Source organism: Sminthopsis crassicaudata, chromosome X (genome assembly GCF_048593235.1).
Source record: "Sminthopsis crassicaudata isolate SCR6 chromosome X, ASM4859323v1, whole genome shotgun sequence".
Taxonomy (NCBI): Eukaryota; Metazoa; Chordata; class Mammalia; order Dasyuromorphia; family Dasyuridae; genus Sminthopsis; species Sminthopsis crassicaudata.
Window position 1 is genome coordinate 33,239,210 of NC_133623.1, and position 15,355 is coordinate 33,254,564.

General features: G+C 44.3%; 1 protein-coding gene across 6 annotated transcripts in view; it reads right to left on the minus strand.

Moving 5' to 3' along the window:
* Positions 1 to 15,355, minus strand: part of AFF2 (ALF transcription elongation factor 2) — a 524,775-nt gene that overhangs the window by 25,596 nt on the left and 483,824 nt on the right. For all 6 annotated transcript variants that reach the window (XM_074278090.1, XM_074278092.1, XM_074278094.1 and 3 more), the window contains 3 exons: positions 8,646 to 9,722; positions 7,731 to 7,858; positions 3,253 to 3,475 (listed from right to left, as the gene is read on the minus strand). In XM_074278090.1, coding sequence (XP_074134191.1) covers positions 3,253 to 3,475; positions 7,731 to 7,858; positions 8,646 to 9,722 — 1,428 coding nt within the window. The remainder of the gene's footprint in view (positions 1 to 3,252; positions 3,476 to 7,730; positions 7,859 to 8,645; positions 9,723 to 15,355) is intronic.

Below are 15,355 nucleotides of genomic sequence, written 5' to 3' on the forward strand. Positions count from 1 at the left end.
TGATCGAGCCACTATTCTGTGCTGATGAAATGTTTTGGGGATGGTTCTGGATCCTACAGTTTAAGAGGGGCATTTTTTAAGAGGAGAGTATAAAAGGGAGAGTTCATGTCATCTCAGAATGAGTTGAAGGGACTGGGACATTTAGCCTGAAGAAGAGAAGACTCTTTTAAGGTTAAAAGAGCTGCTGGGTTAAAGGGGACCTGTGTGAAGGGACCTGATAACCCAAGAGAAATCAGATCTAGACTGTTTGGCCCAAGAGGGCAGTACCGGGAAGCATGGGCGAAAGTTCCTGTTCTCCACAAAAGGCGAGGAACTCTTTCCCACCACTGGGTACCTTTTGGCAAAGGCCAGCACACAAGCCAGAAGTTGGGCATGTCGTAAAAGGGAGTCTTTTACGAGTATGGATTGGTAGCAGCGGCTGCCGAGGCCCTTCTTGTAAACACTGGTTTGAATCTGAGGCTAATATGGATGAGGTCAACACTCCAATGGACAAAAAATAAAATGTAGGTTCTCTTATGTTTGCCTAGTGTGTAGTGATATCTTCATATGAAAGGCTAATCACTTTTGAAGTCAATAAAAAGGGACGGTGCTAAGTTAGCCAAGTATGGTCTCGTTTTGATGCGGTCAATAGCCCTGTGAAGTAGGCGGGGCAGGCATCCATTCTGTTTGACAGATGTGAAAACAGAAAAGTGTCGAGTTCCATGACTTGCCGAAAAGTCACAGCAAATTTGTGCCAGCCCAGCCCAGAGCCCACGTCTCCTTCCTCTTTGTTTAGTGAAAAACAAGCAAACTATACCCACGCTGCCTGCCAGACTTCAAGCTTGGCTGCCTGGGAGAATTGTGGCGCTCTGAACAGAAATGGGATTATTATGAAATTGACATCATTATAAACATTAGCATTCAAAGTTTTATAACTGTTATATTAAAAAAGCTTTTATTAAGCACCTAATCAGCTTTGACAACAGACTCGTGCAGAGTGAAAACAGAATTCCATGGACATATGATTTTGCAAGGGCTTATCAAAGATAACCAGAGAGGAAGTTTTGAATGTCAATTATAGTCATTGCACCAGATGGGGTGCAAAGCTGTTTGGAACAGGTTGGTCTGTTTCAGGGTGGTATAGTAGAAAGATGCTGGAGTAAGAAGATCTGAATTCAAAGTCTCGACCTTTCTGAGCCTCAGTTTCCTCAGCTGTAACGTGAGGAGACATATACTAGCACTGTTTACCTCCTAGGGTGCTTAGGAAGTGCTGAGTCAAAGTGGGGTATTCTTATCTAGTCAACATCTCTGATTCTGGCTGCCATTTTGGGGGTGAGGATCAGTGCAGAAGGAAGGATTCTCTCTTCCCTCTAGCAGAAGTGCTGTTTTAACCTTAGCTGCTCAGGGTACAAGATGTTAAGTTGCTGGCCTACAGTCACACAGCCAGTGTGGCAGAGGTCTTTGTGACTCCAAGGCCCGTTCTTCATTCATTATTCTGTACTGACTCACATTGTCTTTATTCCGGACGTTCTTATATGTGTACATATATACGCATACTATATATTTATACTCTATTGTAATATAAGCTCCAAATGTACAATAGGTGGTCTTTGAAGTTAGGGACTAGTTTATTTTTTGTCTTTGTATTCCCAGTACTCAACATGGTACCCAGCAGATAGTAGGCACTTTGAAAATACTTGTCGATTGACCAAGTATTGTGCACAGAGGCATCTCTCACAACATTTGCAAAGGCTCTCATCTAAGTATCTCATCTCAGAATTAGCAGGTGAGAAACTGAGGTTGCTGGAAGCACATCTACTCAGGCACTCTAGGATCTTTGGCAAGAAAACCCCAAACAGTAGGTAGGTCTTCCTGCTTCCAGGCCCGATGTTCTAAGGTCAAACCCAGCTTTAGATACTTCCTAGCTCTGTATCCCTGGGCAGGTCCTTTCATCCTATTTGCCTCTATTTCTTGAGCTAGAGAAGGAAATGGCCAACCACTCCAGTATCTCTGCCAGAAAAATCCCAAATAGGGTCATGAAGACTTGGATGTGACTGAAAAATGACTGAACTGTTACCCAAAACTATTACAGGACAGATACCCTCTTGGGCCAATCAATCAGAAAACTCATTAACAGTGGGAGGGCTTTCCCCATAAGATCTAGAATTGATTAATAGTTCTACTGTTAAAATCTTCCTTCTTTCATATTACATCAACATGCCTAAAACGGTCTCCATTATTAAGACCCTAGGATATGGGAACCAAAAAATAACACCAATGTTAACAGATAAGAGGTCGTGCTGATGGGTCTTTATTGACAGGGATATTTCTTTCTAGAATTGAAAGGGTGGTGAGTGAGGGCAACCCCTCTACCAATCCCAGTTGCCATATCTCTATAGCTTGACTTGGTACAAGAGCTGTTGTACCCAAACCCATTAATCACCCTGTGGTCACCCTGATGATGAGTCTCTGGGGAGTGAGCCAGGGTGGTCCACAAACCCCAGACATATTGTGAGCTGGCTCTCTGGGCTGCCACCAGCATGTTGTCCTCTGATGCCTCATTGTAGTGGAACGGTGTCCATGGTCCCTTGAAAACTTTTCCAGCTGACTAAAAGCTCTGCAGGGTCCTGCCAAACTGGGAAGGCTTCAGCTTGAAAAATTCGAGAAGCCTTGGTCATTAAAAAATGTCCACACTTCATTAAGTCAGTCCTCCTTCCTTAAAAGCAGAACTCTGTTTAAAGTGTCCCACTCAAAAAGTTCTCTCTCTCTCTCTTGTTTCTCTCTCTCTCTCTCTCGTCTCTCCAGTTTCCCTTAGCAATCCATTTCCTCCAAATCAATTCAAGGCAGGATGGGATACTGTTATAACATATCCTGTCTTGCAACAGTATAAGTGCGGTGGAAAGATTGGGAGTGGCGATTATGTATCCCTGTTAGCACAGGGGTAAGTATCAAATTGAGGGAGGAAGGGGAGCTCAAAAGTAAGGGAAGGAGACTGCTGAGCTTTGGCAAAGTTGCCTCTGTCTAGACTGCCCTCTATGTCCAGTCTCTGGCTAACCCAATTCCTGTCTTCTTTGGTACCCGACCCCTCAGCTATCCAGCAGCATTAGCTCGTGGATCTTTTGCTTCTGGTCTCCCTCAGTCCTGGAGGATCACACGAGTGGCACCTACCATTATGTGTCCTTCTTGCCACCCTACAAAGGAATTTGCCCCAGATGCCAACACGCCCACTTAGAGCTCTGCTCAGGATTGAATGTTGCACCCCCAAATACTCACACAAATTCTGAAGTTTAAATTGGTCTTGGTCTCATTCTTTCTGGGTCTGGAAAAAGAACAGCTGGCAGCCGGAAAAGCAGTAGGCATGGGAACTTCCTGACTGGAGGAATTGTTGCTGTCAGAACTGGTGCGGCGCTGTAAGGGTTCATCCGACAAGGGAGACAGTGGAGGTGGGAATAGCTTGTCATCTCTCTTCTTGGTCACTTTTTTGGCTGTATTGTTTCTGGTGGAGGAAAAGAAAAATAGTTCACATTCCAAGCTTTGTTTTTTCTCCTCCTCTTTCTTGTCATTTAGGGTAACATTTTAAGTGATGATATATGCCACAGTCCCTTACTGATGATGGACTCTCAATGGAGGTTGATTGTAGACATTGGAAGTGAAGTTTGGGTCTTTGAAGCAGATCCCTAGGATGTATTTAATGGTATAAAGTCAGTCTTTCAAGGCTCATTCAATTCATGCTAATTTGATTTTTATGAAAAATACAATGTATACTTTAAATCAAAGCTTCTTAAATGTGAGGGGCACAGAATTGTCATCCACTATCAGTAAATATTTGATTTGCATGTCTATTTTATATACCTAATGCCTGAGCTCCCATAAAAATTTCTCAGGTGAAAGGAATTCATGAACAGAAAAAAAATAAGAAGCTCTGCTTTCAATCCTTACTCTCCTCCATTTTAAAGGAAGGTTTCTCCTTATTTCTCAGCAGAAGCACTCAGTAAATGATGGGATGATGAGCAAAAAGAGCTTTTCTTTAGATAGACGTGCTTAGGTATTCCACACATAGCTATGGGGAAAATTTGGGTGAACAAAAGTGTTTGCCTCGGCAACAACTTGACCCCAAAGGCACTAGATTGACAGCCAAATCTGAGGCACCCCGTTTTCCAGAATATATCTCTTTCAGTCATAGCAAAACTGTGCATTTTCAAATACTAGCAGACCTTATTTTAGAACTCGTAGAAATGGGCAATCTGCCCAGAGAACCAAGGCCCCCCAAAACAAAGCACAACCAGGGACTTCAGGCCCTGGTAGTTATTTACGATGAGAATGTGAGCAATGGATTTCTATTTTAGTTACTGTTTTAGTCTAATCAATGAGGATTACTAGAATTTTCATTTTTTTTTCTCGCACAACTAATATTGCACTGAACAGTCATTTACTCTCCATGATTATTGACAAAAATTTCCAGTAACAAATTAAGTCAACTGGAATTGTGTCTTCCTCTTGGTCAACTTCAGTCAGTGTCAGAAGGTATGGATTTATAATATCTCAAAGGAGCAAATCGAAGACGAACAAGCAGTAGAGCAGAATGATGTCCTGAACTGGTGGAAGTCAATATTGGCTCCTTGTTCCAGCTCGTTAGGGTTGCACAAATTTGCCAATTTTAATAATATTTGTCATTCTCTATCTCTTTTTCCACAATTGTGCTTCTCCTACTCCCCACTGTGAATGCCCACCATGTGGATGAATTTTAAATCCCTTGAAGTGTTTCTAGCATTATCATAATTGGTTAAAATGATTTTTTTAATTGACAAATTTAAAAAATTACTTTCTACAAGAGAAGCAATTTGAAAGCAGTTATGATGTGTGATTAAAATGATCTCGAAGCTTGGGAGAGCTTCCAAGATATAGGGCCAGGCCAGGCCTAAGAAATACATAAGGAGCTAAGCTTTCAAAATCTCAGCATACAGAGAGCAAATATGCCTTTAATGGAGAGGAAGCAATGTTCAATTAGCCCATTGAAGGGTTCCTCCTGCTTTTGGTGGTATAGGCCAGACTAGAAGGGTAGGACATAGCCATCATGACTCTTCTGCTCTGCACGTCACATAGGTAGTTGACAGCCTACTGGAGCATATTGGGGAGGAGGGCCTTTCCTTATCTACCTAAATCCCTGGCAATGTAGGGTTTGGGACATTTTATTTGGCACAAGTCCTTCAAAGATGGGCATATTCTAGCGGCATCAGTGATGACGCCCTGGAAAATAATCTTTTCTTAGCTAGCTTGCAGAGCAGCCCAGAGGAGAAGGGGTGAAGCAGCAATTCCCCCTTTGATGACAGGAAAGAACTCTCCCAGCAAGGTAAGGGTTTTTTTTTGACTAAATAAAAAGGCTATTCCCTGTTTCATTTCTTACTTAGCCTTCGTCACTGAATGGGTGTTGCCTCAGACAACCTGAGACCCGTTTTAAGACGTTAGCCTAAAAAGGCCAAGGTCTCCCACTGCATCCATGGCCATCTCCAGGTATCCTAGTCTATATTTTGTCACTAGACCCAGATGGCTCTGGAGGAGAAAGTGAGGCAGGTGACCTTGTATAGCCCTCCCTCCCTCAAATCCAGTTCACTTGCATGTCATGGTATCATTTCCCTGATGCCATTGGTACTTTTGGAGAATGAAGGGCAAACTGCCACCCGAAAGACCTAAGATCATCCTCTGCAGGTGGAAGAGACCTTGGTCTTGGGGGGGAGGGGTGCTTTCCAAAGTTTTAGATGTAGAGAGAATGGTTGCTTAAAAGGGATATACAGGAAAAGCCTTCTGAGAGAGAAATCAGGTTTTGTTTGTTTTTCCACCCCATTTGTACCACTGCTATATTGTGATTGGTGGTTTTTAAATGACAAACTAGACTCATTTTCTTTTTTTGTCCTTTCCTTTCTCCCCCCAAACAGTAAAAGGTCCTGAATCTCCCTAGTCATGGAAATTTAGAGAGAGTAAGAAAGAATTAAGATGTTTGCTCAGAGAAACCACCTCTATTTTCTGGCTTGAACCCCCTATATAGGGCATAGAAAGAAAGATATAAATGGTTTGCTTATGGAAAAAGTCACAGGAAGTAACGAGAGTTAAAAAAAGCAATTCTGCAATTTCCCTTCTCAGAACCTCTTTTTTTTTTATTTTAATAGTTTTTATTTACCAGATATATGCATGGGTAATTTTCCAGCATTGACAATTGCCAAACCTTTTGTTCCAATTTTCCCCCTCCTTCCTCCTCCCCAGATGGCAGGTTGACCAATACATGTTAAATATGATAAAGTATAAATTAAATACAATATATGTATACAGGTCCAAACAGTTGTTTTGCCAAACAAAAAGAATCGGACTTTCTCAGAACCTCTTTCTCCTGACTGGACTTGAAGATAGTTTAGCTTTTTCTAAGTCGACTGCTGCTGTTTTTGCCAGCTATCTGTTGGACTCTAATTCTTTCCTTTCTCTGGAAGATATCTTTGGAATGGTTTGAGCCTGGCAGCTGGGCATTTTGAAACATTGAGTATGAATTTCAGGAGGTGCTCCAGAATATGCTTCCCTTCCCAGAGGCAAGCCACAGTCTCAGGGAGTGAAGGTGGAGCTACCTTTGTTCTGAGTGTGCTAGGAAAGGAGGGAATGGTATGTTTTAGGGACCAGGGAGGTGGAAGGTAAAATAGCAGCAGTTGTTCTACCTTCCACCAAACTAGGAAATCTATTGCTATCAGCATTTAGGCAGGCTTGTGCTGCTAGGCTGTGGACTACCAATGGACTCGTGGACTGGCATTTGGTGGAAGTCATCTTTCCGAATGAATCTGTGGCAATAATTATCCAGGCTGAATACTTTAAACAGCTGGCATGACTATTAGTTAACATAGATGTAGAATCCAGGAAGAAATACAGTCAAAATATCAGAGTGGAATGGAGAGCTGGATTTTGGGCTGGAAAGTTTTTGTAGTTGGAGGAAGAAAGGGAGGAGGCCGATTGGCAGACAATGAAAATGTCACAGCCTGCAAGCCTCCGGCCTTTTGAGGGTGGTCAAAAAGGTACAAAAAACTCAACACTATTTGAAGCAGCAGATTTCTCCTTTATTTGTCCCCAACCCCACCTGACTGCTTTTCATTAAGGCCTGAGAAAGCCACTGTTTTTGTCATTCTCTCTTCCATCCTCCAAATATGACACCCCTCCCCTCAATAGAACCAGACTGTTTTAGACCTCAAGATGAAGGAACAAGGAGTCGCTTTTTTTTTTAACTGAAGTGATCTGCTCCATCAAAACTGATACTGAAGATAGTTGGTTGTTGGGGAGAAATGTTAGCATCTGCCTGCGTTTTGTCTGCCTTTTGTTTCTGTTCTACATTGGAACAAATGTCACTTGGGGCTTTTTTAGTGGTCCTATGAGCTGTTCCATAGAACTGCTTCCAGGATAAATCTGGGAGCAATGGAATCATCTGCTGCCATATACACCAGTGCTTTATGCTCACCCATTGTGTTGAGGGATGCCCATCCTTTGCCTGAAGTTCCTCTGGGATGCCCCCCACCCCAGACTCTGCAGGTACTTACTAAATAATAGTTTTTCTTTGTACCTTAATTCTTTTTTTTATTTATTATATATATTTTTAATAATATTATCCCTTGTATTCATTTTTCCAAATTATCCCCCCATCCCTCTACTCCCTCCCCCCGATGACAGGCAATCCCATACATTTTACATGTGTTTTTGTACCTTAATTCTAAGAACAGACTTACTCTTTAGTGTTGGGGAATCTGTGACTATTGGGTATTGGTGAAATGCAAGGTGGAAGCAGACAGGATGGTGGAATATCATCTAGCCGCTGCTTCTTGTTCTCGGTGAACAGGTCCAGATGGTCAGCTGACTACAACAACAACAAAAAGAGCTGGGATAAGAGAGGATCTAAATACATAAGTAGAATGTTTATTCTACTTATAGGGCATAGGAAGTTCTAAGATTAAAACAGACTGCTTTTTATAAATAGGGGTATGGCATGCGGGGATCAGAGATACTTCTTTTAAGTAAGGGTATCTTTTATATATACCATAGGTATCTGACCAAACATCGGGCAATAGAGAGAGAGCTGACTTGAGGTCTGCCTCATTGGTTGGGGAGGTGATGGAATGGAAATTAGATCATGTCACCAGCCTCCCTCTTTTCTCTATCATGCTGATCCCCAAATGAGCAAAATAGAACCAAAGTTGTAGCCATGGGTCCAATTCTTGTTCAAGTAGATAGCTAATACACTAGAATGCTAGGGCCCTCCACTTATTCCTCTGCAACCCACAAAAAGCATGGGATTTTTTTTCTGGCATTTTCCCTTGGTTGCCCATAATTTCAACTTAAGCTATAGGAGGTAGCCATTTTAACTAAGAATAGAACTTCAGGTTTACTATCTGCCACAGAGTTTCTGTCAATTGCCATTCAGTCAGCAGGCTCTGAGATTTCATACTGATGGCAGATAACGTTAGTAATGTTTTTAAAAGACACCAAGGTTCCTATATCGGTCAGGAGGCTTGAGAGATAGTGAATGAGGCAGGCCTTCTGAGTAGAAAGCAAGCATTTCTGAATACCTCCTCACTACCTAAAAAGCCATGGCAGTAAGGCCTTTTCCCTGAGAAATAACCTGAATAGCCGCTTAGCTGACCTACCTTGTACTTCCTCTTGTTCTTGACCGGCACCTTTTCAGCAAATGAAGGACCAGGTGACTCTCGGGACTGTGGAGGCTGTGCCGGCTGTGGCTGTGACTGTGGCTGTTTTGCATTATTTTCTCTGGTGTCTGTCTTGGTGGAAGTGGTTTCAGCTGGCTCTCGGCTAGGTACTCGAGACAGTAAGTCAAGATCTATTTTGACCCAAAGTGAATTGGCATCCTCATTATCACGTATTGGGGACAAAAGTTCAGTTTGCACAATGGGCAGAGGTGAGAAAAGCTGCTCCTCCACTTCAGCGGCGGCGGCATCCATGCAGATGCTGCTATTACTGCTGCTGCTGCTTCCGGTTAAAGTGCTGACGTTGACAATGCAGTTGCCTGGAGCCTCCCTCGGTTTGGGGGCGCTGGTCAGGATGGGACAGGGAGGCCCCGATTTGACCTGTAAGGCTTCTTCTTGGTCCGTGTTGGAGTCTGAAGTTGAGGAATCGGTTTCAACAAATTCTCTAGACTTGGGAACGATTTTTCCAGGGCCTCTCAACTTCTTCTTTTCGGCAATAAATGCTGCCGTAAGTTTGGGTTCTTTCCTCGGGGCCAGTTTTCCAACTGCTGCTCTGTTGCGTGCTTTGGCCTGCTCTCCGTGCTCCGGTGTGTCTTTGTCTTTGGGAGTGTTGCTGGGATGAATATTTGGTCTAGGCCAGGGGTATTCTTCGGTGCTGGGTGTCCTTTCGACCTTTTGGGGTTGCTTTTTGCCCATGGTCTTCTGAGAGGCTGCTTCATTTGGAGCGGGTGACTTCTGCTTGAAGTTTTTAGTCTCCAGAGGAGGTGGTGGTTTCTGGATGAGCCGTTGGCGAGCTTTCTCCCGGAGAGGGCTCAGTAGGGGCCTCTCTTTGGGTTCAATCTGAAATAGGCCGGGATTGACTTTTCCTTTATTTTGTACTTCAGTTTGTGCGGTGATGGAAAGTAGAGAATTATTCTCACTGGATGTCTCATTTTGGTTGCTTATAATTGTTTTGTTATGCGGGTTCACTTTGTTGAGCCATTTGTCCAGCTGCCATTTGTTGGTTGAAGGAGGCTCTGGCTGTGGATGGCAAAACAACATGAAATTAATTGGGCAATGGCCTTGGCGTATTGACACTTGGATAAGGAAGGTCAAAAGCAAGCTTTGTTATTACCTCGACATCACCACTGGAGGCGCAGGAGTTTAGTGCTGTCCAATCACTGCTCCCCACCCCACTGACTCAGTATTAGTCACTGAATGTCAGTATTAGTCATTTCTGCTTTGGCCAGAAACCCTGAGGGTCTTCTCCTACCAGATTCCTTCATTCTTTTATTTAGACTTTCTTGGATTAGGTGAAAGAGGCCATTCTTTACCTTATTTCTTTTCTAGCTATACTCATTGAATGGGCACTGCCTCTGTCAAACAGAGGCCTGTTAAAGACCTTAGCTTAAAAGGGCCAAGGTCTTGGCCATCTCTGCTCGTCCTGATCTATATCTCACACTGGACTCAGCTGGTTCTGGAGAGGAAAGGGAGGGTAGGTGCCATTGCACATTTCAGGGAGGTGCCCTCTCTCATTTCAGTCCATTTTACCCACAGGTCATAGCATCACTTCCCTGATGTCAGGGTCCTTTACAAGAATGAAGAACAACCAACAACCTCTGTGAGTGGAGCTGGCCCCCAAACTGGAATTGGTAAGTTGGAAAACCTATTTTCCTCCCCTTCTTTTTACTCCTTTCTCCTCTTCGTTTTTTGTTCCCTGCTCTTGCCTTTCCCCTAAGCTTCTTTCTCCTCTTTTCTCCCTTCCATTATTCTCTCATCTCTTCTCCACTATTTTCCCTCTGTTCTGCAGCCCTCCTATCTTTCTCTTTCCTCTCCCTAGCCTTCATTCCTTTCCCTCCTTCTCTCCATACACCCTCTCCCCTCTCTGCCAGTTCTGCTCTTCAGACTTTCCTTCTGTTCCTCTCTTTCCTCCTTCCTTCTCTGTTATCCCTATGTTGTTCCCCTTCCTCCTCATGCTTCTCTCCCCAAGTTCTATCTTCTTTCCCGTTTACCTTCTCAACACTCCTTCCTTTCTTCCATCTCTACTCTCCATATTTCTCTTCCCTCCTTCCTTCTCCTCTCTGTTTCCCTACATTACACTCTCACTAAATATCTCTTCTGTCTCTGCCTTCCCCCTCCTCTCCATACTTGTCTTCCCTTTGACCTCTTGGCACTTTTCCCCCTGCTCTTCCCTTCCTCCTCTCCTGTCTCCATGTTGTTTCTTCTTCCCGTGCATCTTTTCCCTCTCCTTCTTTGTCTTCTGTCCCTATGTTCTACCTTTTCTCTGTACTTCTCTTACTTTGCCTTTTTCCTCCTTCTTTCTCTTTCTCATACTTCTCTTCCCTTTGACCTCTCGGCCCTTTGCCCCCTGATTTTTTGCTCCTTCCTTCTCTGTTGTCCCTATGTTCTACCTTTCTCCATATTTCCTTTCCTTTTGCTCTGCCCTTCCTCCTCCCTTTCTCTCCTGGTTTCTCTCCATTTTGCCCCCTCTGCTCCTCCTACCTCACTCCCTTCAGGCCTCTATTCACTTCTCTCTTTCCATACTCCTCTCCCCTTTGCCCTCTCTGGCATTTCTGCTCTTCCAAGCTTCTTTCCTTTTGTTCCTCTTTTCTCTCCATAAGTCCCCTGCCTTTGCCTTCTTGCTCTTCCCTCCTTCCTTGCCCCTGTGTTCTTCCCTTATTTCTTCTGTCCGTACATTCCACCTCCTCTCCATACTTCTCTGCCCTCTCTGCGCATCCTGCTCTTACTCCTGTCCTCTGCTTCCCTGTGTTCCACTCTGACTTCATATTTCTATCCCCTTGGCCCATTCTGCTCTTCCGACCTTCCTTCCTCATTCCCTACCTTCCTCCTCTCTTATTCTTTTCTTCCATCCTTCATTTTCCCCTTCTGTTTCTATGTTCCACCTCTCCATATTCCTCACTTCACTCCTTACTCCCTTCCTTCTCTCTACTTCTTCCCTATTAACTCCCCTCCTTCCTACTCCCTTTCTCCTCCTCTTCATACTCCTCTTCATACTTGTCTTTCCTGCTTCCCTAGTTTCACTCTTACCCCATATTTCACTTCCTTTCCTTCTCTACTCTCCTTATGTTCCTTCCTCTTTCCTTCATTCTCTGTCCTTGGCTCCCTGGACTTCCCTCCCTTCCTCCAGCTTTCCTCCTCACTCCCTTCCTTGTCTGCTTCCCTACGTTTCACTCTCCTCTCATATTTCACTTTCCTTCCTTCTCTGTTGTCCCTATGTTCTTCGTTTTCCTTGTTTCTCCGTCTTTCACTCCTTGTTCTTCCCTTCCTTCTTTGCTCTCCATACTTGCATCTACTTTGCTCTCTCTGCTCTTGCCTCCTTCCTTTCCTGTTGTTTCCCTGCATTCTTTCACCCCATATTTCTCTTCCTTGCCTTCTCTTTTCTCCCTAATTCCAACCTTCTCTTCATACTTCACTCCATCCAGCCCTCTCTTCCTCTATCATCTTTGCACTCTATTATTTTCCCTTTCCTTTTCCCCCCTTTGCCCTCTCTGCCTTTAGCTCCCTGCTCTTTCCTTACCCATCCCTTTCTCCTCTTTATACTCCTCAACCCTATATTCTTCACTTTCTTTCTTGCGTTCTTCCCTCTTTCCATCCCTCTCTGCCCTTCACTCCCTACTCTTCCCTTCATCTATCTCCTTTGCACTCTATTGTCTTCCCCTTCCTTTCCATTCTTTTCTTCCTCTTGGCCTGTTGTCCCTATATTCTTTGCTTTCCCTACATTTCTCCCTCTTCTCTCTCCTTTGCCCCTCTCTTGTCTCTATACTTCTCTGCCCTCCCTCTATTCTGTTCTTTCCCCTTTGCCCCTTTGGTCCATCCTGCTTTTACTCCCTTCCTTCTCTATGTTCTCCTCTCACTCTATATTTCTCTCCCCTTATACCTATCAGTCATTTCCTTCCTCCTCTTCTTCATACTTCTCAGCCCTTTGCCCCCTGCTCCTGTCCCTCCTCTGTTGTCCCTGTTTCTCCCTCTCCTTACATTTCTTCCTGCTTTTCCTACCTTCCCTCTGTCCCTATGTTCCACCTTCTCTCCATACTTTTCTCCTCTTTGCCTTCTTTCTTTCTTTCTCCTTACATTCTTCCCTTCTTGTCTTCTTCCCTTTCCTTCTCTGCTCTCCATACTTCTTTCTTTTTAGCCCTCTCTTCTCTTCTCTCTTGTATTTTCTCTGCTTCCCTACTTCTCTCCCCTCATCCCTTCACCCCTCTATTCTCTCCTTATATTCCTTCCTCTCTGCACATTTATCTCTCCTTTGCCTTCCTTCTTTGCTTCCCTATGTGCTACTCTTTCCCCAAATTTCTCTTCTATTCCTAACTTCCATCTTCTCTCCATACTTTTCTGTTGTCCCTATGATCCTCCCTCCTTCCTTACTCCCTTCCTCTTGGCCCTTTACCCCCTGTTTTTGCTTCCCCAGTTTCACTCTCATCTCATATTTCACTTCCTTTCCTTTTCTTCATACTTCTTTCTACTTTGCCCTCTCTGCCCTTGGCTCCTTCTATCTCCTTTGCCCTCTATTGTCTTCCCCCTCCTCTCCATATTTGTCTTGCCTTTGACCTTTGCCCCCTGCTCTTTGGGCCTTCCTTCTCCTTCTGTCCCTATATTCTTCCCTCTTCCCTCCCTCCTTTCCTTCTCTGTTATCACTATCTTCTTTCTAAGTTCCTCCGTTTTTCCATACTTCTCTTCCCCTCTGCCTTCTTTCTCCTTCCTTCTCTGCTTCTGTCCCTTCCACTCTCAGTTCATATTTCTCTCCCCTCGGCCCGCTCTGCTCTTCCAACCTTCCTTTCTCACTCCCTTCCTACTCTTTTGTCTCTATGTTCCAATTTCTCTTCCCTCTTTCTTGTCCCCTTTGCCCTCTCTATCATTCCTGCCGTTCCCAACTTCTTCCCCTCTACACTCTCACCCCTCCTTCCTTGCTCCCAGGACTTCCCTTCTTCTCTTTCTTTCACTTCTGTCCTTACCTTCTGCCCTCTCTGCTATTTTCTCCTTGTCTCCCTTCCTTCTTCTCTCTTATCCCTAGATTTCTCTCTCTTTCCATACTTTTGTCCTCTCTGCACTTCTCTCTCTGTAGCCTTCTCTTCTCTTCTTCCATTCTCGTTCCTTTACCTTCTCAACCCCCCTTCCTTGTTCCCTTCTTTCCCTATATATTCCTCCCTACATTTCACTCTTGCCCCATATTTTTCTTCTTTTCCTTCTCTTCTGCTCTTCCTTCTCTGTTGTCCCTATATTCCTCCCTTTCTCCAGCTTCCCTCCTCACTCCCTTCCTTGTCTGCTTCCCTGTGTTTCACTCTCACCTCACATTTCACTTCCTTTTCTTCTCTTCACACTTCGTTCTACTTTGGCTTCTCTGCCCTTCCTTTATTACTCCCCTTCTGTTCCTATGTCTCACCTTCTGTCCCCTTTACTCCTTTCATCTCTGTTGTCCCTATGTTCTTACCTCTTTTCTCTTTCCTCACTCCCTATGTTCCACTCTCACGCTATATTTCTCTCCCCTTGGCCCACTCTGCTCTTCCCTTACTCCTTTACTTCTCGGTTATCACTGTCTTCTTCCCAAGTTCCTCTGTTTTCATTCTTCTCTCTCCTTGGCCCCCTGCTCCTGTCCTTTCTTCTGTCCCTTCCTTTTCATTCTGCCCATACTTCTATCTACTTTGCTCTCTCTGCTCTTTCCTCCTTCCTGCCTTCCTCTCTCCATTCTTCTTTCCCTTCGGTCCCTATGTTCCTCCTTCTCTTCATACATGTTCCCTTCCTTCTCTCATCTCCTTTCCCTTCTGTTCCTATGTTTTACCTTCTCTCCATACTCCTCTTCCCCTCTCTGTTATCCCTATCTTCGTCCCCATTTCCCTGCTCTTTCTTCTGTTTCTTCTGTCCCTACTTTCCTCCTCCTCACCTTTCTCCTTCTTTCCATACTTGTTGGCCCTCTGCTCTTTGTTTCTTCTTTCTGGTGTCCCTAAGTTCTACCCTCTCTACAATTCCTGCTCTTCCTCTTTCCTCCCTCCCTATGTTCCTCCCTATTGCCTTCCCTGCTCTTATTCCCTTCCCCTTCTTCTCTGCTTTCTTATGTTCCTTTCCTTCATTCTCTATCCTTTGCTCCCTGGACTTCCCTTTCTCTCTCTCCCCTTTGCCTCCATCTGCTTTTCCTACCTTCCTCTTCTTATGTCCCTATGTTCCTCCCTTTCTTCAGCTTCCCTCTTCCCTCCTACCTCATATTTCACTTCCTTTCCTTCTCTTCACACTTCCTTCTACTTTGCCTTCTCTGCCCTTCCTTCCTTCATTACTCCCCTTCTGTTCCTATGTCTCACCTTCTCTCCCCTTTGCTCTTTGCTCCTTCCTTCTCTGTTGTCCCTATGTTCCTACCTTTTTTTTCTATCCTCCTCTGTTATCACCATCTTCTTCCCAAGTTCCTACCTCCTTTTATCCTTCTCTGACCTTCCTTCCCATCTATCCCATTCTTGCTCTCTACTCTTCCATCCCTCCATACATCTTTCTTCTTTGCCTTCCTACCTTTCTTCTCTGTTGTCCCTATGTTCTTCCCTTCTTTCCCTATATATTCCACCTTATCTCCATATTTCACTCCCTTTTGCCATCTTTCTCTGCTTCCCTACATTTTACTCTCACCCCATATTTATCTTCCTCCCCTTCTCTTCTTCCGTTCTTTCCCCTTT